Source organism: Mirounga angustirostris, unplaced genomic scaffold (genome assembly GCF_029215605.1).
Source record: "Mirounga angustirostris isolate CCGP_5_RB_7025 unplaced genomic scaffold, mMirAng1.0.hap1 SCAF_4, whole genome shotgun sequence".
Taxonomy (NCBI): domain Eukaryota; kingdom Metazoa; phylum Chordata; class Mammalia; order Carnivora; family Phocidae; genus Mirounga; species Mirounga angustirostris.
In genome coordinates, this window is record NW_026991712.1 from 174,998,817 (window position 1) to 175,024,631 (window position 25,815).

The window sequence follows — 25,815 nt, forward strand, 5'->3', positions numbered from 1 at the left end:
GGGAGGATTTAGTCTGCTAAGATCTTATTAAGTGGGACAAATTTGAGCTCTATTTTCACATACTGATTATTGTCCTTTAATTTCAGTCCTAATCAGCTCTATGTTCAAATATGAACTTACAGGGGAAAAAACAGCACAAGTGAAAATGAGCAAAGTGTTAAGGACAATAAGAAAAATCCTCCCTGTGGAATAGATTTATTTTTAGAAATACCAGAATTTAGAAAATGTATTCTGTTTTTAGGAAGTTACAGGGGCTTTGCCTCTGTCTAGAAAGGCAGGCCCAAAGAAAATTAGAGTGCAGTAATATAAAGTTCACATTGCAGGACATCCTGTAGAAGAGTGGCTTGCAATTTCTTACCCATTAGGACACACAAAATGAGATTCACAAGGGTGAGATACGTGGGAGAGATACCATAGCAATCAGTACTCTTGAAAGTACTCTCATTTAATAAAAATAATAGGGTTCCAAACTTAGGCTCTTTTATTATCAGAAACAGATTTCTTGTGCACACATCATAATAAGCAGGAAATGCCCATATATCAGGACACTGAAGTTGAGAACGTATGCTTTAGAAATGTTGAAACAACATGGTAGATGATGGATGTGAAGAACACCCAGGATAAAGAAACATTAATAAAGAAGATGATGAAAATGGAAGACATAATAGATGTTACTGAACAAGAAAGTAGAACAAATGAAAGAGAAGCAATATTTAAAATTGTAGTAGAAACAAGTTTCTGTATCTGAAAAAATAGCTGATATTAGAAATCTTACTGAAGAATTCCCAAAACAGCTTCCAGAGCCAGGTGATTTTATTAATGAATGCTTTGACATTTCCAGGAAGCCAGGGCTTCCTTGGTTTCACTCTGGAGGTAGTGATAGCAGAAGGGGTCTTTAGGTCTCAGCACTGTCACAAGATGGAAGTCCTAGACCCATGTGCTCTGTCTCCTTTGCAGCACCATTTCCACTGACATATGTAAGCATAGGTCGCCTTTAAAAAATTGAAAGAACACCATACACATTGTTCTGCATCTTGTAGCTTTTTACCTACCAATACATTTGGATGATCATTCCATATCAGTACATGTAGATCTATTTCATTCTTTCTATTGGCTGATTGGTATTTAATTGTAAGGATGTAGCATACTTTTTTAATTACTATGTCCTTGATCAGCCTTGAGCTTGTTTCTGTGCCTTTGCTCGACAAGCCACTATTGCAGTGAACATTCTTATATACATATGTAAGGTATCTGCAACATAAATTATTCCTAATTACTAGGATATGTGCATTTTTCATTTGGTTGGAGAACATTTACGACCCCTAAAGCTTTATTCTACAGAGTAACATATATTTTAAAATGATTTTATTTATGAATCTTATGTTAAGCATTGTAAATAAAATCAGTTAATTTGGCAGTTCTTAAAAGACAGGTGTTAATTCTTTGCCATTTTGACCTAGAAATGCAGCCAACTGGGTCTCATTTTAGCTTGTTATTCTAATTAATTCAATCAGAACTAATGTCCTAAATTTCTTTGAATTACACCATACGGTTCTATGATTGAAATAAAGTCACATGTGATTATCAACTTTGATATTTGATAGATTTCCCACTTTATACCTTTAACCACATCATGGCCCTAAAATGTACTACATAGATACCCATCTCTCAATATGCCATCTTATTCTGACCTTATAGATAAGAATTCGGGATCCAAACCAGGGAGGGAAAGACATAACAGAGGAGATTATGTCTGGAGGTGGCAGCAGAAATCCTACTCCTCCTATAGGGAGACCCACTTCCACACCTACTCCTCCTCAGGTAAGACAGTGAGCCATGAGGGATGACACTGTGTATTTGTTCACTAACCTCTGCTGGGCTCTTCTTCTTTCTATAGCCACTCTCTGTACTTCCCATGTCCATCAGTTGTCTCATAGGCTCAAATATCTAAATGATATTTAAGCAGACATGTTCTTTCTCTTTACAAATTGTTAAAACTTCCAGATTTTTATTGGTAATATTTCTATGTATTGTCTCCACATTCAGAGCATAGCTGCTGCCACTCTTCCTAACGAACTATTGCATGATACCAAAAGGAGCTGCAGTTCCTATGGAAACCTCATCAATAATTGAGTATTTCATGTTTCAATATGGAGCCGTAGGACTTAAATGCTGCACGCTATGTTTGTGAAAACTTTAAGGTTGAAAACTTAAACATTGTTACTTAACAGTATTGTTTGGGGCAAGTGCCTGTGTAATTCAGAGCACAGTTAGATGTATTTTAGGTATACCTCTTACCTTTTAGGACTACATAAATGAGCTTTTTGATTAGAGGGTGTCTTCTTAAATTATTTACATGGGCTATTAGGAAATTCTGTCAGCTAAGCACCTTTTTTTCCCATTGCAGAATGTGGTTATCATGGTCTTCTAAAAGTTCACTTTCTTGCTTTTAGAAATCAAGATATTCCAGGAAGAACTGGAGTTTAGTAAACTGTAGTACAGGCTGGAAGTCCCCAAATTTGCCAGGATTTGTATTTCATCACTTGGTCACTTTAAATTTTGATAAGCCATTCAGAAGAGATGAGTGATTTTCAAAGCTTTAAAATACCTAAACTGAGAGCTCAGCGTATAAGACAGAGAAAACGAAAGTTACTAAGGAGTAGGAGTCTGCTTGCTTCCCCCTTTGTGGCTTGATGGTGAGATATTCCTCAGGGCCCAGTTTATGAACAAGTGATAGGGATGATTAAATATCATTTTAGATTTTAGTCAACTATTGACTTGATTTTAGTAGCGTAGGTTAAAAAAAGTTGTTAAAAATGTTCTTAAAAATTGAGATCACAGGGGCGCCTGGGAGGCTCAGATGGTTAAGCATCTGTCTTCGGCTCAGGTCATGGTCCCAGGGTCTGGAATCGAGCCCCGCATCGGGCTCCCTGCTTGGCGGGGAGCCTGCTTCTCCCTCTCCCTCTACTGTTAGCCCTGCTTGTGCTCTCTCGCTCTTTCTATCAAATAAACAAATAAAATCTTTTAAAAAAAAATTGAGATCACAAATACATAGAGTCCTTGAAAATGTGTGAATTTATTTAATTTCCTCCCTGTAAGTGAACATGGGACAGGTAGTATTTACACATTGATGCTTTCTATTTATGTGCACAGTTAGATAAGGCCATACTACAGAAAAACCTGGAATCGGTTGATTAGGGCAGTTAAAATTTGATCTCTGTTTTCTCACATTAATTCAAATATTGTTACTTTCGGGTGCCTGGGTGGCTCAGTCGTTAAGCGTCTGCCTTCGGCTCAGGTCATGATCCCAGGGTCCTGGGATCAAGCCCCACATCGGGCTCCCTGCTCCGCGGGAAGCCTGTTTCTCCCTCTTCCACTCCCCCTGCTTGTGTTCCCTCTCTCACTCTGTCTCTTCTGTCAAATAAATAAAATCTTCAAAAAAAAAAATTGTTACTTTCAAGCTATATACTTGACAACCTTTTGTTAGTGTTTGAATTCTCAACTCGAATATGTCTTAGTATATCTTTTTGCATTTTAATTCCCTGTAGTTTGTTTTTCTTTAATATTACCAAGCTGGATATCCTACCCTCTTTTGGTTACCCTTAGCTACAGAAATCCTTTTGCTCTCTATTTTTCATCAGGGACTACAGGCCTGAATGTGAATACAAGTGTATGTGTTTGTGTAAACATAAAGCATGTTAAATGTATGCTTTTAATTGATAAAGGCCACCAGTCAATAATTATAATGTTGGCAATACTTCTTGATGTGTAGTATTGTCATGAAGCCTCAGTTTATTTTATTAGTTATTTTCACTCAAAACCACATTTATTAATGTGTAGCCTTTCCAAATACATGAAATTCATGGAATGCACACACAGCTTTTTAACAGAGACATACGTACTAGAAAGATTTCATTTTCCTCTTAAGAACAACCACATAAGCATGATGATGGCGGGTCACCTGGGTGGCTCAGTCGTTGAGCATCTGTCTTCAGCTCGGATCATGATGCCAGGATCCTGGGATCGAACCCCGCATTGGGCTCCCTGCTCAGCAGGGCGTCTGCTTCTCCCTTTCCCACTCCTCCTGCTTGTGTTCCCTCTCTCGATAGCTCTCTCTCTCTCTCAAATAAATAAAACCTTAAAAAAAAAAAAGCATGATGATGGCAACTGATACTTGGCTTCAATTTTGGAAATATATAGAGAGTTGTGCACATAGAGTGGGAGAGGACTTCGCTGGTTAAAGTAGGCAGTTATTACTTCCTGATTGTTGTATTATGTAAAAATGTTGACTCAGTGTTTCAAAAGAAGCTAGAAATCTTTATTTACGTAAAAAATCTGCACATTTTAAATGTTGGCGGCTGATTCTACTAAGAAATAGCACTATGCCAGCCTAAGAAAACCCATTGGATTTATTCTAAAGATTGGTAGTCTGTAACTGTGGTCTAATTCGAGATAGATCCTGCACCACATTCTAGTTATTAAGACTGCAGATGAGACAACCCTCTGCTTTAGAATTTATGACTGAATAGTACTCTACTGCTTTTGACTTTATCATATATCTGCCTTAAGCCACAATTGCAGATGCCATGAATAGCAAAGCCTTTTCCTATCATTGAGGTTATCCCAGTCTCATTAAGTGAGACAGAGGACACTTATTAATATATGACTGGACCTCCTGTGGAGTGTAAACAAAGAAATATGAATGCACAGAAGTGACCAAATGGGACAGAATGGCAGCACAGGCTTAAATGTCCTGCTTCCTGTTGGATCACAGAAACCTGTTCCTGGTGGTGCTGGTGTGATAGTATTAGGGGAGGGATTTAAAAGCTTTGGCTTAGAACCAAACATACTTGGTTTCAAGTCCTAGATCTACCACTTAATTTTGTAAGTTTAGCCAAATTACTGAATTTTCCAGAGTCTTAATTTCCACATTAAAAAAAAAAAATGAGGAAAACAGGTTAGTTATTATACTATTAAATGAGAGTAAATACCTAAAATTGCTTGAGCTCAGGGCACAGTGAGCATTCAGTACACACTTCCTGTTACTAATATTTGCAGTTGTTGTTAGTGCAGGAGGCCCTGAACATGACTGGAAGATTCTGGGAAGGCTTCACAGCAGAAATGACATTTGGTCTGAGTTCCCACATTGGTATTCACACAATGAAAAGAGAGAGAAGGATATTCCAGGCAGAGGGGCAGGATGTGCAAGAAGGTGGCAAATGGAGATGGGAAACGGGATGAAGGGAAATGATTGTCATTTCATGTGACAGATTAGGGAGTTGGCTGAAGGGAGAGGAAACCAGTTAGAAGAATATATAACAATTGGTTACTCAGTAAGGATTATAGAGTGACCTTGTAATTTATCATCTGAATTGGGGCAGGTTTAAAATGCCTTTGGGATGCTGTGAATCATTTTGCTGGGACAGCAGGCATAAACCAGTACTGTCCAGGTAAACAGGATGCATGGTTCCCCTAGGTGTAAAAGAGAACAGTCAGAGGTTGACTCTGGCAGCTTAGATACCTGGACTTTTAGTAAAACATAACATGGAGTATACATGGGGATGTTTGAAGAGGGGGATAAAGAGTTTCATTTTGTCAAGCATTCAAGATAAGAAAGAGTTAATTTAGGGAAACTGTAGTAGGTGTATATGAGGAGAAGGGAGAGGAGAAACAAGCTTTGCTGCTACTGTTTTTGCCCTAAAGAGTAGATTGAATTTGAAATTGTCCTGCTTCCTAGGTTTTAAAATGATCTATGGAATAGCACCTGAAGATTTTATATCTCCAATATATAAAAAATACGTGCATGTGTATACATGTGCTCATTCAGATGATCACAGTGCACTAAGAGCGGTGCATGTATAGACCTCTTCGAGTACTAGAACACTTTCTACAGGTCTATAGATCTCTGTCACTTAGATTTATGACCTTAAGTCAGAACATTAAGTCCTTTTAACTCCTACTTTTTCGTCAGTAAAATGAGGGATTGTAGTAAGTAATCTCCGAGTTCCCTTTTAGCTTTTAAATGTTAAAGTGGGAAAGAAGGGGTATGTTTCGTTACTTTCCCTCAGCATCACAGTCTCTCAGCTGTGTCTCTGTTGTTGATAGCAGTAAGGCATGAGGGACATTTCTGTATTAAGAAATGTGCTAGATGCCTGGAAGTTTTTATGGGACCCCTTAGGATAAAAATAAATACATGATGCTGTATAGGCAAGGCTTCCAGAATTGTCTACTTCCAAAGGCTGAGGTGGTGAACCAAAAATCACTGTTTTTTGAATGAACTACTTTATATATCTTCCTCTCCTACTACCTTTGTTCTTTTTTCTGTTTTAAAAATTACTCTTTAAAAAAAATTACTCTTATAGTGAAGTACTGTTACAACATGTGAGAGTCCTGTGCCACAGGGTATAGGAGCAGAGAAAAGGTTGGAAACTATGGATCGATGGAATATCTTAGGAAAGATATAGCCTCCCTTGTCATTTGGGAAAATTGCCAAAGTCAGCAAGTCATTCAGTTTTTGAAGAGCTTCTTATTAACTTGGTAACTGGAAACCTTAAATTCTGACCATTTGTTATGAGTTTTATAGTTTTACCAGTAATAGTTAAGTTAGGTTCTGAAGCTTAGACAATGATACAAGTAATTGTACAGTATAAGTAGGTAGGTTCCTACATAAAGAATTTGAAGGAGGGGCATGTGGGTGGCTCGGTCGGTTAAGTGTCTGCCTTTGGCTCAGGTCATGATCCCAGTGTCCTGGGATCAAGCCCCACATGGGGCTCCCTGCTTGTTGGGGAGTTTGCTTCTTCCTCACCCTCTACTGTTCCCCCCTGCTCTCTCCCTCTATCAAATAAATAAAATCTTAAAGAAAAATTTTTTTTGAAGGAGAAACCATGTAATACAGTGCTCACTTCCGGGCTCCTTGCTTGGTGGGGAGCCTGCTTCTCCCTCTCCCTCTACTGTTGCCCCTGCTTGTGCTCTCTCGCTCTATCAAATAAATAAATAAAATCTTAAAGAAAAAAAAAAAATTTTGAAGGAGATACCCATGTAATATAAACAAGCCCAGTTTTAGTTTTTATTTTTAAAGATTTATTTATTTATTTATATGAGAGAGAGAGCCCGTGCATGCACAAGAGGGGGGGGGAGAGGGAAAGAGAATCCCAAGCAGACCCCCCGCTGAGCATAGATTCCCCACACTGAGCTCGATCTCAGGACCCTGAGACCATGACCTGAGTCAAAATCAAGAATCAGATGCTTAACCGACTGAGCCACCCAAGAACCCTCAGTTTTAGCTTTTAAAATGTCACTTGTCGACTTAGTCATAGCACTAGTAAGTTAATATCCTTATCTTTCTTGAAGCATTAACATAGGTATGCTTTTGTCTTAACTGTTGTCTGCAGTAAAGATAGTGGTCATTGAATTAAATCACATCATTTTTCATCTTTAATAAAATAATTTCTCATTATTAATCTCTTTTGGCTTAAAAATGGTGCTTTTTGGGGTGCCTGGCTGGCTCAGTCCATAAGGCATGTGATCTTGGGGGTTGAAAGTTTGAGCCCCATATTGGGCATAGAGATTAAAAAAAAAAAAGCACAGACTGGAACCTCTGAAACAAATAATACATTATATGTTAAAAAAAAAAAAAGAAGATAGCAGGAGGGGAAGAATGAAGGGGGGGAAATCAGAGGGGGAGAAGAACCATGAGAGACTATGGATGCTGAGAAACAAACTGAGGGTTCTAGAGGGGAGGGGGGTGGGGGGATGGGTTAGCCTGGTGGTGGGTATTAAAGAGGGCATGTACTGCATGGAGCACTGGGTGTTACATGCAAACAATGAATCATGGAACGCTAACATCAAAAATTAATGATGTAATGTATGGTGATTAAGATAACATAATAAAAAAATAGTACTTTTCAATAGTATGTAAAGTATTGTAAACTTTCATCAAGTAACTAGGTAGGGGGCTGATTCTCTTAAAAGCTTTAAATGAGATGTCACAATGAACAAAGACCCTTAATAGTTAGGGTTAAGCTGTTCTGTTGTTGAAAATGAATTTGTATGTGGACAGTCGGGGTCCTACTTAGAGTCATAAAGCAGGGTTGTTAATTTCATCAGATCTGTCTCCCAAGAGGGTTTTGTAAAACTGTCCTGAATTTTTAATAACACCAAGATTCTACCGCTTCATTGCCTGTGGGAACCTCCTAAAGCCAGAAAACAAAATTTGACATAAGGCCATTTTTGAGATACCTTATCGTTTTAGAAGCTGGTGGAGCAAATGTGTTTTAAATTGTTTTGGCATCCCAGTAAGATCCACTTATGAGACACATTAATAATGTTAAATGTTATTTTATGTTCAGTGATTCTTCATTTTTACTTGAATGACGTTTTTTCATAGTTCTTCAAATTTTGTGAAAGTTTTTGCTGTTATAGTGGTGTGATTTTACCTGAGATACTCTAAATCTGAATCCTAATTATAAAGAAAGTGTTAACTTCAGTTTTTACATGTGTAGCACAATTCCTGTCCCTTGTCACCTACTCCCAGTCAGACATTGAACAGTGGTAGTGGTGTGTTGCAGCTTACAACCTTCTAGTGACTATGATGTCTGTAGTTCTAGGGGTCACAGGAAGTGTTATAGCATTTCACAAGAAACCATCATTTCATCTTTTATCTGTTATTGAAAATGTATTTTCAGAATTTAAATGACTTTAGTTTTGTATGGGTATAAATTACAAATCTTCATTGGAAAAGAATAGTAAAGGAAGAAATTGTAGCCTTAAATCTTACTACTGAGAATTAGCTGTTGTTAACTTTTTGGCGAATATCCTTTCAGACATCTTGTAGTGCATATATGCATATCAATATCTATAATTTAATATATTTGGGTTCATTCATGCCGTTTTATAAATACCATTTTTTCAGTGGTCATGCAGAATGTTCATGTTTGACTATAGGTATTATAATTTTTATTTGCTACATGGTATTTCATTGAATATGCCCTTGTTTATTTAACGCATATTTTCATTCTTTTCCTGTTTGTCACTAATGCTAACAATATTGTGATGAACAACTTTGTGGACTTATTTTTGGGTTATGATGTTATCTTCCCTCCAGAAATGTACCGGTTAATCTCTGACCGCAGTTTAAGAAAGAGCCCTTTTCCTTATTTTATATATTTAAAAAAAAATCCCATTTTTTACTTACTGATTTATAGAACTAAGATTTTTGACATTTGCTGGTTATTTGTGTATGAAATATCATGTCTTTTGTACACATTTCTTTTGGGGTGATGACTTTTCTCTGATTTGTGTTCATTAGAAATCCATTTGACTTATGTAATATTTTTTTTCTAGTGTGATAATTGTGTTCTAACTTTTTTTTTTTAACCAAATGGCTTGTCCCTTCTTTCAGTATTATTTATTGAATAGTTCATCATTGCCTCCTTGTTTTGAGATATTGTTTTAATTATTTACTGAATTATATATACTTGAGTTTGTTTCTGGAATTCTATATTCCTCTGATCCTGTTTTTGTTTTTTAAGCTGTTTGCTTATTTATTTATTTATTTGAGAGAGAGTGAGCGAGCACCCATGAGCTGGTGGAGCAGAGGGAGAGGGAGGGGAAATAATCTCAAGCAGACCTTGTGCGCTGAGTGTGGAGCCCCACTTGGGGCTCGATCTCATGATCCTGAGATCATGACCTGAACCAAAATCAAGGGTCAGATGCTTAGCCAACTGAGCCACCCAAGTGTCCCTCTACTGATGTGTTTTAATACCATTATACTGCTGTCTTCAATGCTATAGTTTATAAGACATTTTAATATTTTAGAGAGAATTCATCCATATTATTCTTGTTTTTTAGAGGTTTACTTATTTTATCTCTCCCTGCCCATTGGAACTGTAAAATCATTTAAGTCCTATAGGTTAGCCTGACAGCTTTTATCTTGAGTGTCTGGGTTTCTTTCATCATTCCTGACACCTTGGCAACCATTCCTTGCCTTCAAGGGAGAGATTCTCTCTATGGCATATATAAATTGTTTTATCAGATTAGTGTTTTCACCAATCTGAATGCCTTTAGCCTTAGCATATATTCTTCTATTACTATTTTGCACCCTTGTGCATTACACATTTAGGTCACCTCTTGGTTTTATAAAGACATTGGAATTTCTGAACCCGGTGTTACTATTTTTTCAGGTGTTTGGTGTATGCCTATATTTTCTTTTTTTCAGTAAATTATCCCTCAGTCTACCCCAGTTGCTGAGATGATAAACCTAGAAGTCTTCTTTAAATGATCTTTATCTCCCATTCCACAACCATTATATCAGCAAGTCCAATATGGCTCATTCTCACCCCTTTTACTGCCACTGCTAGATTCTAAGTCACTTTGACCTTTCCCCTAGATAGCGGTCACTTCCCTACTCTTCTCCTTGCTTCTGTCTTGCCTCTTTTCTGTTTATTCTTTTAGAAAAAATTTTATTGAGATATAATTGACATGTAACATTATATTAGTTTCAGATGTATATCATAATGATTTGATACTTGCATGTATTGCAAAATGATCACCACAAAAAATCTAGTTAGCATCCGTCACAATACATAGTTTCAGAAAAACTTTTTCTTGTGATGAGAACTTTTTTTTAAAGATTTATTTATTTACTTAGAGAGAGCACAGTGGGGAGGGGCAGAAGGAGAGTGAGAGAGAGTCTTAAGCAGACTCTGTGCTGAGTGTGGAGCCTGACGCAGGGCTTGATCTCACAACCCTGAGATCATGAGTTGAGCCAAAACCAGGAGTCGGACGATTAACTGTGCCACCCACGTACCCCTAAGATGAGAACTTTTAAGATCTACTCTCAGCAACTTTCAAATCTGCATTGTAGTATTATTAACTATAGTTACTTAATTCCTTATTTTTTTAAAGATTTTATTTTTAAGTAATCTCTGCACCCAACGTGCGACTTCAACTCAACCCTGAGATCAAGAGTCACATGCTGTACTGACTGAGCTAGCCAGGAGCCCCTAGTTACTTATCAAGTGTATGACTTACTTATAACTGGACATTTGTACCTTATGACCCATTTCACCTGCTCCCACCCCAGTCAACCTGTGATATCACCAGTCTGTTCTCTGTATCTATGAGCTGCTGCTTCTACTCCTCCTCCTCCTCCATTCCACATATAAGATCATACAGTATTTGTCTTCTCTGACTGACTTTGCTTAGCGTGAGGTCCTTAAAATCCATCCGTGTTGTTGTAAATGGCAAGATTTCATTCTTTTCTATGGCTGAATAACATTCTAGTGTATGTGTGTGTATATATACCACATTTTCTTTATCCATTTATTTATTGATGGACACTTAGGTTGTTTCCATATCTTGGCTATTTTAAGTAATGCTGCAGTGAACATGGGGTGCATATATCTTTTTGAGTTTGTGTTTCTGTTTTCTTTAGCTAAATACCCAAAAGTGGAATTGCTGGATCATATGGTAGTTCTATTGTTTGTTTGTTTGTTTGTTTTTTAGGAATCTTCAAACTTTTCCCCATGGTGCCCATATCAATTTTACATTCCCACCAACAATGCACAAGGGTTCCCTTTTCTCTACATCCTCACCAACCCTTGTTATTTATTATCTTTTTGATAATAGCCATTCTGACATGTGTGAGATGACATCTCTTTGTGGTTTTGATTTGCTTTCCTCTGATCATTAGTTATGTTGAACACCTTTTCATGTACCTGTTGGCTATCTGTATGCCCTCTTTGGAAAATGTTCAGATCTTCTACCCATTTTTTAAAATTGGATTGTTTTTTGGCTATTGAATTTTATGAGTTTTTGACATATTTATATTCTGTGTCTATTCTTTATACAACAGCCATAGTGAGTCGTTATAAAACATAAATCTGATCACATCGCTTCCCTACTAAAAGCTATCCAGTCTCTCTGCTGGTGACTAAACTATTTAAGAGTCCATACTTGTAGAATTTGGGGGGTCTTTATGTGGTCATACATTATCTGGCTTCTGGCTGCTTGTCTAAACCCTTCTCCTATTCTTCTCTTCTCTCCTCCATGACAGTGTATTGCTACTGACCTCCCTGCCCTTCATCCACAAGCTTCATTCTACCTTTCCACTTTTGCTCTTGCTATTCCTTATATTTGAAATGGTCTTCTACATCCCAAGTATGTCCTTTTCTCCCTTTCAGGTGTCTCTTCTAATATCATGTCATCAGGAAAACAATTCCCGATCACTTTAAAGTAGCACCTTCACACCCCTTTCATTCTCTGGTCTTTACTTTCCTTTAATTTTATTCATAGCATTAAGTTTTGTCTGACATATTTTATACTTAATTTCTGGCTTATTGTTTGTCTCTACCACTAGAATGTTAGCTCCCTGAACATAAGGAGCACCGTGTCTTATTAAGCCTTATACTCCCAGCACCTAATTTATTTTTATTTTTTTTATTATGTTATGTTAATCACCATACATTACATCATTAGTTTTTGATGTAGTGTTCCATGATTCATTGTTTGCATATAACACCCGGTGCTCCATGCAGAATGCCAGCACCTAATTTAATGCATAATCCTTGATAAGATAGTCGGTTTAATTGTGTGAAGCTCTTTTCCGTAGAAGAGATAAGATTTTTGTTTCAGAGCCACCAGAAACATATGGGGTGAAAAGACTTGTCCAGTCCTGAGATGGGTTCCACCATTGGAAATAGTAATTTCATGTTACTAAAATGTTTTGAATAGAATTATAGTTTCTTGGGAAAAGTGTAGAAAGAATAAAAGAACTGATCATGTGGTTGATGCCTTTTCTGATTCATACATCTTGTGACCTATTAGATTCTAGCATTAGAATTCAGTGCATTATTGTTACTGTTACATTATTGCTATGATCATTATTGTGCATTATTGTCATTGTATTAAAATGGGAGGTATTCATTATGTCACTCCATAGATTGCTTACATAATGAATACTCTTTTGAGCTTCAGGTTACATACCTAACTTTCTAGTTGAACTCTATGGTCAGGTATCTCACAAGCATGTCATACTCAAAACTCGAGTTCCTGGTCTTCCTGTCCCCTGCTTCTTGACTCCCAAAACCTGATGTCTCCTCCAGCGTTCCCTGTCTCAGTGACTGGCACAAATGTCATAAACCAGAAATCTAGTGTATTTCTTACCTACCGTAACTAATCAGTTACCAAATCTTGTCAGTTTAATTCCTGTATTTAGGAAATTTATTCACACACACCCCTTTTTTGCATCAAAATTATTTCTCTTGGTCTACTGTAGTAAACTTATATGTTATGTCCTTATAACATTCTTCTTTCCCTCCAGTTTATTCTCCATGCAGCAGTCAGAAAGATCTTTTAAAAACATAAGTCTTATATCACATTTCTGCTTAAAATTTGTTCCTGGGCCATTGTTGAGGGGATAAGGACCAAGATGCTTCATGTGGCCTGTACTTCTCACACCAAGTTCCCCAGCTCTTCCTCTGTTCCTCCCCGACTCTCCTAAGAGCAGGTTGATATTTAATACGCTTCCCTTCAGAGCCTTCATATGTGCTATTCCTTCTGCCTGACCTGCTTCCTCCTACTTCCTCCCATATACCTCCCACATGCCTGCATTCACATTGATTCTTTGAAATTCAGCCTAAATTTTGCTTCCTCAAAAAATCCTCACACACATACAAATTCAGAACCTCAGGATATATGTTATCTTTGTACCCTTACTACTCTAGTGTAGCATTAATGGCCTTGGTAATTAAATGATTAATTTTGTGGTTTATTTTTTTTAATTTGATGCAAAAATAATTTTTTATTGAGGTATAATTGATACAGCATATTACACTAGTTTCCGGCATAAAACGTAATGATTCAGCCCTTGTCTGTATTGCAAAATGATCATTGCAGTAAGTCTGCTTAACATCTGTCACCATACGTAATTACAGAATTGTTTTTCTTGTGATGAGACCCTTTAGGATTTATTCCTATCAACTTTCACATATGCAATACAGTATTATTAACTATAGTCACTATGCTGTACATTACATCTGCATAACTTATTTAGTTAACTGGAAGTTTGGCCTTTTTGATTCCCTGTACCCATTTTGCCTACCACTCACCCCCCTTCCTCGGGCAACCATCACTCTATTCTCTGTTTATGTGAGCTTGGTTTTGTTTTGTTTAGATTCCACATATAAGTGAGATCATATGGTATTTATCTTTCTATGTCTGATTTATTTCACTTAGCATAACACCCTCTAGGTCCATCCATGTTATCACAAATGGCAGGATTTCATTCTTTTCTATGGGTGAATATTCCATAATTGTGTGTGTATGTGCTTTATACTTTTATATGTTTCTGTTGATAAAAGTGCTATGAAGCAAAGATTTTTGTCTATTTTAATCAGCAGTGGGTTCTTAATGTTTTGTACATGGTAGACACCAGAAGGAAACACACACAGAAGACTTCCCTCCCACTTAGGAAAGAAGCATATTTTATTATTTATTATTATTTTATTATAATTTTACTTCTTAATCTTCATAATGTTTCTCAAGGCAGGGTGGAGGAGGGCTATAGTTGTTTATTCCCGGGATTTATAGATGTTCAAAAACACATGAGGTATTAGAACGATTATTTTAATGTCATGGGATACAAAACATTCAAATATAGTCTCTTGTGATAACAGTGAATTATACCAGCATCCTGTTGTATTTGCATTACTACTTAGAGTCTCTGGTTTCTCTCAGTGAATTGTAATAGGGGTCAGCAAACATTTTCTCTCGAAGAGCAGATAGTAAATATTTTTGACTTTTCAGACATAGTCTATTTCACCAACACTCAACTCTGCCATTGTAGAATGGAAGTGGCTATAAAAAATACGTAAATGAATGGCCATGGCTGTTCCAATAAAACTTTATTTGTGGATACTTAAATTTAAGTTCTGTATAATTTTTAAGTATCAAGAACTTGTATTCTTTTGATTTTTTTTTTTTTGCAACTATTTAAAATGTTAAAAAACATCTTATGGGCAATACAAAAACAAGTACGTGGTCCCTGGGCCGTAGTTTGCTGACACTCTGTCTATAACTGCCTCTGTGCTTAATCAAACTGTCATATACAAGATTAAAATAGGTAGTAAAAGGAGATGGCCCCTTTCTGTATAGAAATAATGTGGGCTATGTAAAGAGATGGGAATTTTTAATTGTACAAAGAATTACTTAAGGACAATTCCAGATTTTGTTGCCTGTTTTACCTATTGGTAAACACTATTTTAAAAAAAATTAATTTCTCCAGTATTTGTGCCCTAATCTACTTATCTCTTGAGGCCAGCACTTCAGATTTAATATATAAATCTTCAACAGAGTAAATTTTATTTTTTTTCAACAGTAGATTTTAGAAAGAATTCTTAATGGAAATTAATTTCTTTGATACTATCAGGTATCTAATATCTTGCCATATTGTAAGTTTCCTTATAAGTGTAGTTGAAAAATGAGAGAGGTTTTTTTCTTCTGCCAATTGAAGCCTTAATTTTGAAACATGTAGGGGTAATGGAATTTAGCATTGATCTAAATTATGAATTATAACAGTGTGTACTTGTCACATCAACCCTAACCTTTTAACTCTGACTTTCTGAGCATCTTTATTGAATTACTTGATATTTTTATACCAATTGTTCTTCCAGAATTATTTTTATAAATTTTCATTTCCACCAATAGTGAATGTGAATAAAGTGGAGTGATTTTGAAATTCCTTAAATATATTCTGAGCAGGGTAGATCTTAGGTAGTAAATGCTACCTAAGTTCTCCAGCTACCCAAAAGCTTCATTTCCGTGTATGGATTCAAATGCATACAGCATTGGATATGATGTCTTCAGTTGCAATATTCCAAGTTTGTTTCCTGATTTTTTGATTTATCAATTAGATAAAATAGTCATGATTAATTGTACTGTGGAACGGTAAGGAACTCCTTTGTTACACGGTGTTTGTGGTTATTTCATTAGGTGAAAAGAGATGAAATTAGAGGTTAATCTAAAATTTGAGATTACCCTACGTTAAAATTAATGTAAACAAGGTGAGAGTATTGAATTATATTGATGTGAATATTATGTTTTTGTTTTTTTGATGCTTTTAGAGGCTTAGAGAATGTTAAACCTGAATGGGACTTTAGGATCTTTAGGAGGATCTTTATTTAATTCCTTTTCATCTTACAGCTGAGGAAACTGAGAGGTCCTTTCCTAGCAGGTTGTGGTTGTGTAACTATGTTCTGGATGCTTGGGTTTGGAATTGGGGTTTTATATGCAAAGTCTTCTAGGACTTTGTTAATTTAAAAATGTCTATGCAGTTGTCTCTTGAATATGATTGCAGATATTTTATTCTGATCTTGAAAAACTCTAATCAACACAGATGTATAGGTTATCAGTAGCCTTGTACTGTCTTAAACATCTCACCTTATGTATCGCTGTCATTTTGGTGACCTGGTTTTAGCAGTTTCCCATTTTTGAGGTTATTAATTTCCCAGGTAACTGGAGTAGTTAATATTTTCTTCCTCTTAGGTAAATTATACAATTTACAGGTCTTTATTTCCTGTTTAATAAATGCTCAGTAACTTAGGGCCTTTCCTTTGTTCTAGAGCTATTTTTAGGCTTAGAACTGAACAGAGTCCATATTTTCATTTATAGCTATGAAGAGATCCTAATTTTTGAGTTTTGATAACACAACTTTTTTCCCACCGGAACTAAGGACTCAGAGCAATCATGGCAGTACTATTAATTTATTCGATTCAAAGTGAAAACAGTAACTCTTTTCATTTTTTATATATAGAAATATAATTTTAGTAGTCTTTATTTAGAAATAATTTGGAATATGAGCACTCTCATCATCTAATGAATAGGTGAATTTTCCCTATTCCTATCTGTTACTCTGTACAGTCCAGATATAATCAAATGTAAATTGCATGTTGTATGTTCTGAAAAGTAATTACTTAAATGACATATGTTAAATGGTATGCGTCTGAACTGATTTATTTTATTTTATATTTCTATTCTCAGTGAGACTTACTGATTTGAAAATATTTTGTATTAACACTTTTTTAAGTGGCCCTACTCACCCCAAATTCATTCACACCTTTATTCCCCCTCGTGTCTAAAACACACATACACACTCACACAACAGAAAATCAGAAATGTGCAGGGACTCTGCTCTGATAGCACGATAGAATTCAATATAGGAGATTATAGCTAACGAAAAAATGACCTTAGATCTCTGAGGAGAGACATAGGTTTGTTTTTTGGCTTTTGTGTAACCCTCAAATCCAAAACAAATACCTGCATGGAAAGTGATGTAGAATGAGTGTTCTTGTCCTTTCTTGTGTAATTCTTGTTCCCTCCCAAGTTGAACAATGGCTGCAATTTTTTCAACCTACTGTGCTAGTATTTCATGGCCATTTTTGATTCCAGTAAAGTGGCTGAGTTAAAATGAAGAGTTTCCTCTTAGCTCTGAAAAACAGGTATTTTACTCAGATTTCTGACTCTGAAAAGATACCATCCTTGTTCCAGAATCTAAAGACATTTTAAGGGGAAAATCCTTTAGATACTTTACAAGTTGCATTTCACCTGTGTGATTATGTGGACAAATGGCAAGGATCACCCTTCAATATTGTTTTCTTGAATCAGTGACTGGTTTTAAAACCCATCATGTTTTGTTTTTCTAGCTTTTGTCAGATGAACTACTTTGCTAGGTAGTTTATAAGTGAAGTTGACCAGATCCCTTTGGTCTTTGACTTGGAGGAGGTTAAATTCCCTGTCAGATGTGATGTCTACCATTAGGTGGAAAGTCTGTTTGTCCTTAGAAGGAATCCTGGAGAATGCATTTATATTAATGATTTTTGTGCTGTCTTCTCTTGTTGTGGTTAATAGTAATCATCTCTTTTCCTTCCCCTTTTCTGCTGTTTCTTTCCTTTTCTTGCCGTCTTCTGTACTTTTTGAATTATTAAATTGGCCTATATATTTTTTCCTTGCTTTCCCTTTTTTTTTTTTTTTTTTTAATTTTGTGATCTCCTGCCCCACTCTGTGTTCCCCACTTGCTTGGGTTCCATGTTGCTAGTTTTTATGTTCGCACGCTCATTATCACCCTTTTTTGTACTTCAAATCCCAGCAGCTGTCCAGCCAGGTCCCTGAGCACAGCCCTGTGGTTTATGGGACTGTGGAGAGCGCTCATCTTGCTGCCAGCACCCCTGTCACTGCAGCTAGCGACCAGAAGCAAGGTTTGTGTATAACTGTTTTCTTCACTTTTTTTTTTTAATTAATTATATTGCCCTCAGCATTTAAGAGCAAGAGTGAAACATCTAAGGGTTATTTAGATACCTGCTTGTAAACAAAGCTTTGAAATGGAAAATCAAAGCGTTCTACCTCTAGGAAAGTAAAGTAGGGTTGATGAGTAAAATTTTTTCCTATATTTTATTAATGCCTCACTGTTGATATATATTTATAGGTAAAAACTTAGTTGCCTGAAACTGATTTTGTTTTGTTTTTTGGTGGGGAAGTGGAACAAGGTTGGGGAAATAAATCAAAGTATATATTGCTTTACAATAATAACACAGTTTTATTTATATATTTAACGTGTTCCTGTGTATCTTGCTGTTTTTAAAAACATGAAATATTTCTTCTTACAAATTTGGCTTCTGTAGCCTCAGTTCTGTAGTACTGAGTTTATTCTGGCTCCATCATGCACTAGTATTTGGTCTTGATGAGTTACAGTGCTGTGTATCTTAATCATACTGAGGTCTCTGCGCCTATTTACCTTGAACACGAAGTGTAAAATTTTTGTTGAAATAAATACACACATTGCCTTTTGGATTATAAAAGAAAACTATAAGGGAAAGCTCATGTCAGAAAATGGGATATCACAGTCTTTCTTTCTTATGTAGCTGGATGTAGGTTGACCTTAACCAAAATTGAGAAAAATTGGAAAAACACAGGGGAAAACGTGACTTGGAGCATGCTACTATAATGTTTCTGACTTCATTGTAAGAAATGAATAGAAAGCGTATGTGATTTCTAATTTTTTGGCTTATTCATTCCTCCAAACCCCTTCATAGGTGGATGTTAGTAAATGTACTTTCTAAAAAATATTCTTTTAAAAAGTACTTGGGAATTGGCACATAACCTAAGCAATATTATTTAATATTATTGGGGTTTTTTAAATAAGTTTTCACACTTAGAAACTTATGTTTGATTTCAGTGTTTTCTAGAGCATACAAAGGTAATAGGATGTTTTTCCCTTTTAGTTATTGAGGAACCTAGTAAACTTGATAGAGATACATCCTGTATTTTGTTTTATAAGATTGTTCCAAACCAAAAAATACGTAACAAACCCTAACTTGGCATACTTCTAAAAGTTGCTCTGTCAGATACTTCTTTGAGCAGTGTTCAGACGAGGGAGACGAACCATGAGACTATGGACGCTGAGAAACAAACTGAGGGTTCTAGAGGGGAGGGGAGTAGGGGGATGGGTTAGCCTGGTGGTGGGTATTAAAGAGGGCACGTTCTGCATGGAGCACTGGGTGTTATACGCAAACAATGAATCATGGAACACTACGTCAAAAACTAATGATGTAATGTATGGTGATTAACATAATTTTAAAAAACTCCAAAAAAAAAGACTTATACATGCTTAGAGTTAAGTTTTTTAATACAAAAGCCATTTACCTTGAAGGAGTGCACTTGGTAGGTATTGTAGAAGATGCTTTCTATTTTTTGAGTCAAAAATGAGAATGTTTTCAGAGTAGAGAAGAAGTTTCAGGGTATTATCTTAAAAACTTTATTATTTAGTTTGCACAGTTGTAATCTTTTTGCTAGTTAGAACTATGCTAAACACATTGAATACTTACCATCCAAAGAGGCCTCACAGTGTATCTATCGTCTATGCAAACTTCAGCTGGGCCACTACATAAAGAATTCATAAGATGTCTTAATGATGATAGCTCTGCCCTGTTACAATTTTTAGATTATGAAACACCTTCATTTTGTCATATTTAGGCCTTGATTTCCATAAGGAAGAATGCAGAACCCTTGGTTTCCTCTCATTTTTTTAAGATTAGTGGAAATTTGAATAATAAACATTCCAGATTGATGTTCGATATAGATACGAGTGCGTTGAAAATGTTTTAGGTTACCTTGATGGAAAGAAAAATCTGAATTTTAAGTATATTTGGTAGTGCTTATAAATAACTCTGGGAGACTACTGCCCTTTCCTTCTTAGTACCAATTATTTTCCAGAAAACTCAGTTAACTCTAATTCTATTTCTAATTGTACCCATAGTTTGCCAACATACAGAATAGTTTTCAGAGTAATTTTTAAACCAAATGTATGTAATTCAAATAACATTAGAAAGGACTCAGCAATTTTCAGAAAATTTTTTTTTACAAAGTTAAGAAATTTAAACATTTTCTTAACTCTAGATTCCTTTTGAAATTAAAGATACGAAAATGTACTGTTTTCAGAGATTGCTAGATTACCTTCAGAAATAATAGACTCTGCATTCTGCAGTCAGATTGGTTTTTCTCTCAATGGAAATGTCATTACTGTGGGTTTGCATTGGGTAACAGAATCACATGTTAGCCCCAAAGTCTTCTACCAGTTTGCTTCACCTAAATACTTCTTTTTCCATACATCTTTATTTTTTTCCCCCTGAACTGAAAAAATGTGGGATTTTGAATCATTTTCAAGTTTCAACTGATCAGTTGTTAGACCTATCACTTAATCTATAAAACACTCAGTTTCCCCATCTGTAAAACAGGAACATACTAATTTCTACCCCAGCAGTGGTTGTAAGAATTAAAGGACACTGTGTATGTTTTGTGTTTGGCCCAGTCCTACCACATAAGAAGTACTTAATAAATGTTAGCTACCATTAATAAACTTCTGGTTTTCTCAGAGTTTGTGATATGAAAAGCTGAAATGGTTACACGAACACCAAATTGCCAGACAAATATGACATTTCCAATTAGTTGGTACTTTATAAAGATACAAAGACACAGGGAAGACCTTCAGCTTCGTTTGTAGAGAGAAAGCCATTGAATGTTGAATGAATTGAAATCATCATTTGGCGTTGATGATGTCTAGACACAGCTTGATTGTTGTTTGCCATTGTTTGAGTACGTACGTTCAGCCCAGTGTGTGGAGGATATGGTATGGACAATGAAATAACAAATAAAAGTTACTTGTTCCTTAGTCTTAGCCTTAGTGCCTTCTGAAAGCACTTAGTATAGAGTAGATATTCAGTGAATGATATTCTGTTGTAATTCAATGATTTATAGCAATATTGTTCAGTTGGGGCTCCCCTGGAATTTAGGACAGGACTATTCTCTGTCAAGTGAGATTGTCCCTCAAGTTGCAGGATGATTACCTTTCCTGGTCTCTGCCCATTAAATGATGGTATCACCTTCTCAGTTACATGAGACACCTGGCAACCAAAAGGTACCCATCTAGGCAGTTGGTTCACTGCCATCTGAGAATAAAGGGAGCAGTTTTTTCCTTATAAATCTGGCAGTCATTGTATAAACTATGGATAAGTAGAAAAAGAAAATACCTCTTGTCTCATTATCTAGAGCTATTATTAGTAAGCTTAATTCCAGACTTTCCCATATGCATATGTTAGTAGCATATATTTTTTTTAAGTTACCAAATTAGGTTTATGTTCTACATACAGTTTTGTGCCCTGCTTTTTAAAAAACATATCTTTTATTATAAAAAAACTTTCCATATCATTACTCTTTTAAAAGCCTATTTTAAATGTTTGCATAATATACCATTATATGGCCCACACTGTTATTTCTTTAATAAATCCTTCATGTTAGACATTTAGTCTATTTCTCTTATTTTGTTGGTATTATGCAGTTAATATAAAATAGCCTTAAATCTTCCAGACCTCTATCTTTGCTCCCTCTTGCATGATTATTATGGAATTCCCACAATTCCCTAAAGATGGACAAATAGTAGAAATATTTGTAATGCAGTATATTAGATTTCAAACTATCATGGCTTTGCAAAAAATATACTCTAAATAGTAAAAGTTCTTAGATAAAATCAGTGTTCTTTATTTAGATTTACTGTAGTATACTTTTCAGCTTTCTGTATTAAAACTTGAATTAAAGGAGTTTTATTTCAGAATGAGGACCTCTCAAAATAAGGTTTTTTTGTTTGTAATTTTCTTCATGTTAGATTTTTCTCAAGAGTATATAGAAATTTCAGTCCTAGGTCTGCTTTTGTTTGTTTTTGGTATCAGAAATTTTATTTTTCAAAATTAATAATAGAATTGACATACTTAACTAGGTGTTAGTAATGTGAGAACTACTTTTTACTATTTACTGCTTCCAGGTTTCATTCGGTGTTTATAAAGGGTGTTACTCTGATGTGCTTTCACAGTGCTTTCATGTAATCTGGGTGACCTTTGTAGCAGTTACTCCAGTGAGTTGGAAATTATTTTCGTGGGCAATATTTTAATAAATGTGTATTTATTATATATTTCTTACATATATATAATATATATAATAGATTTCTTTGAAATATTTTTGTCTTTTGCCCTGACAACATAGTCTGAGGGATTTGACAGTGAGAGCCTAATGATCCTATTTCTCCTGTACAGTAAATAGGTACTGTACTGGTCTCTACACCCATAAATTAATATGAATTTTAAGGCCAGCAAAAGTAGTTAATGAATGATGAATGATAAATGATATTAAAGGATGAGTTATCCTTTAACAACTTAATGGTAATATTTACCATCTGTTTCTCTGATTAACAGAGCATATTTTCTATGATAAACTTAAGTACAATAATTTATTGTAAAGACTCATTTTCACTGATGCATAAAGATTTCTGGCAGAGAAAGTAAAGTCCCTTTCAGTTTAAACTGTCTTTTAGTAGTGCTTAAAATTGTTGTTATTTGATGAACATACTCATGAGTATCTTTTTCCAGTGGAGCCTGTTTATCATGCTACAGAAGCATCAGGCTGGAAACCAGTCAATCTCCTTTGGCTTCATCCACCCTGGAATGAATCACGTATCAGTTTACCTAGAATTTTAGAATATGGAAATTTTCATGAATTACAGTTTCTTACATGTTTCTGGTATACTTTTATCGTGATCATCAGTTTCTCTCTTGCTCTCATTCTTTTTCATCTGTACACAGATACACATTTTATATATTCGCAAGTATTTCAGATGTATATATTATGTTCTTTTTTTAATTGGACTTGATTTACTTCGGTTTCTCCTTGAAGAATTTTTTTTTACAAGATAAATTTACATTTTTATATTTTCACATTTCTGGTTATATACATGCTGCCTCTTTTGAAAAATGAAAGCTTAATTTGTAAATGAATTATATTCAGGGACTTGATTTCGATAATAAATTGCACTGATAATAAATGACACCATGATAGCTTCTCTTAAAACATAGTTTTTTATACAAGTAATACACATTTTTTACAGAAATTCTCCTAAATGCAGAAATATATAAAATAAAAATACCAGTCTATAATAATTTAATCTGTACTTATTTGTTCTTGAGCTGTTCTGCCACTATAATAGTGTTATCTTTGGTAGAAAAATCTTCTATAGGGAGCAAGATACAGTAGAAATGAAGGCCTTTACTTTAAAAAAATAAAAGCCCCATTCCCATTTCTGGATGGTTTAGCTTCAGTTTTGATGAACTTTTCTGTTGTATTCTTGATATAATTATATGGTTAATATTTGATTCCTTCTTTTACTCCAAAATAAACTTTATGTTTATTGGTGACCAAGTAACGCCAGGTATAACTAGAAAATACGACAGGGTTTTTTGGAGTGGCAGAGTAAGTCTAATAATTTGCTCTGTTTTCTGTTGCCCATTATTTCGGGTAAGAGATTAAAAGAACTAGCCCAAAATAATACAATATAATCTTTGATCCAAGAATTATTCTTAAACTCTTTTGTTTTTTCTTCCCCAGAAGAGAAGCCAAAACCCGATCCAGTGTTAAAGTCTCCTTCCCCAGTCCTTAGGCTAGTCTTTAGTGGAGAGAAGAAAGAACAAGCAGGCCAAACATCAGAGACGACTGCAGTAGAATCCATGCCAGAGCTTCCTCTGCCTCCATCACCTACCACTGTTTCTCCGCTTGCTCGAAGTACAATTGCTTCCCCCACTTCTGCTGCTCTAAGTAGCCAGCCAATATTCGCCACTGCTGTAGATGACAGGTGTGAACTCTCTTCCTCAAAAGAAGACACAATTCCTGTACCCAGCCCTGTATCTTGCACAGAGACATCAGATCCATCACCAACAGATGTAATTGATGATGATATATGCAAGAAATCTTGTAGTGTAGCACCTAATGATATTCCACTGATTTCTAGTACTAATCTAATTAATGAAATGAATGGAGTTAGTGAAACATTACCAGCCACAGAGAGCATTGTGGAAATAGTAAAACAGGAGGTGTTGCCATTGACTCTTGAATTGGAGATTCTGGAAAATGCCCCAGAAGAAATGAAAGTGGAGTGTGTCCCAGTTCCCATTACCCCTTCCACAGTTCCTTCCTTTTCTCCATCTCCTCCAACTCCTCTAGCTCCTCCTCCTCCCACACCAGCCATTGTTCCTGCTGCTGCCACTAATGTTAGTACTGCTGGTGTTCCCACCGCAGTCCAGAGGGTCTTAGAAGAGGACGAGAGCATAAGAACTTGCCTTAGTGAAGATGCAAAAGAGATTCAGAACAAAATAGAGGTAGAAGCAGACGGGCAAACAGAAGAGATTGTGGATGCCCAGAACCTAAGTTCAAGAAAGAGCCCTGGCCCAGGTAAGCTATTGTGCCATTAATTATTTTATGCTTGCTGAACATGAAAAAGAAGCAGTGTTTGAGTTATTTTTTAATTGGCTACTTTCCTTGACTTCCAGAAACATCAAATGAATGCTGACATTCGTAGTCTGATTTCTTCAATGGTGTGTTTATGTTTTAGTGCAGCCTGCAAAAGAGTTACTCCATTGTCTAAAAATGCAAATGAAATTTCAAATATACAAAATGCCTCCAAGGTATATGTCACTGTACATGTGTTTTTTGTTTTTCTTTTCTTTTTTTTTTTTTTTTGCCTGTTCATATGAGTCAGTTCCTCAGTGGTTAATTTAGTAGCTTTGGGGCTGGAAACCAATTAAAACAAGCATACTCTATAGTCCTTAATCCTGTCTTCTCAAAATTTTAGAACCCAGTCAATCCTAAACATAAAGGGATTCATCTCTTCTTTAGTCTGGGATTTAGAAGAATAGCAATCACAATGTTGAAGTTTAAACTAGTTCTGAAAAATGAAAGTGCCCTCTCTGATTCACAGAGAAATTTAATGCTCTTCGTTTTTTCCTTTAGAGGTTTCATTTTTTCTTGGAATACTAATTTTATCATTATTATTGTCAAAGTATTATATTCTTCCCAGTTCAAAATTATTTAATGTAGCATCACCTAGGATCTTAGGAATATTGGATTTTTATAATTTTTTCTGAAGATTTTATTTGAGAGAGAGAGCGCACAAGAGAGAGTGTGCATGAGCTGGGGGGAGGGGCAGAGGGAGAGGGAGAAGCAGACTCCCCCCAACATGGGGCTCGATCCCAGGACCCTGAGATCATGACCTGAGCCGAAGGCAGATGCTTAACCAACTGAGCCACCCAGGTGCTGTCCCTTTTTTTTAGAGAGGAAAAGGTGGGGGGAGGGAGTGCGAGGGAGCTGAGGTGTGTGGGGAAGTGACAGAGGGAGAGGTAGAGAGAGAATCTTAAGCAGGCTTCACGCCCAGCATAGAGCCCCACTCAT

The 25,815-nt window shown here is 35.8% G+C and overlaps 1 protein-coding gene across 21 annotated transcripts in view; it reads left to right on the forward strand.

Annotated features, from left to right (window-relative positions):
• The window catches only part of EIF4G3 (eukaryotic translation initiation factor 4 gamma 3), a 338,664-nt gene that overhangs the window by 200,271 nt on the left and 112,578 nt on the right, over positions 1–25,815 (forward strand). For 17 of the 21 annotated variants that reach the window (XM_064589818.1, XM_064589816.1, XM_064589800.1 and 14 more), the window contains 3 exons: positions 1,699–1,821; positions 18,143–18,251; positions 23,980–24,819. In XM_064589818.1, coding sequence (XP_064445888.1) covers positions 1,699–1,821; positions 18,143–18,251; positions 23,980–24,819 — 1,072 coding nt within the window. The remainder of the gene's footprint in view (positions 1–1,698; positions 1,822–18,142; positions 18,252–23,979; positions 24,820–25,815) is intronic. The other 4 variants (XM_064589801.1, XM_064589805.1, XM_064589808.1 and 1 more) reach the window with 1 other exon arrangement.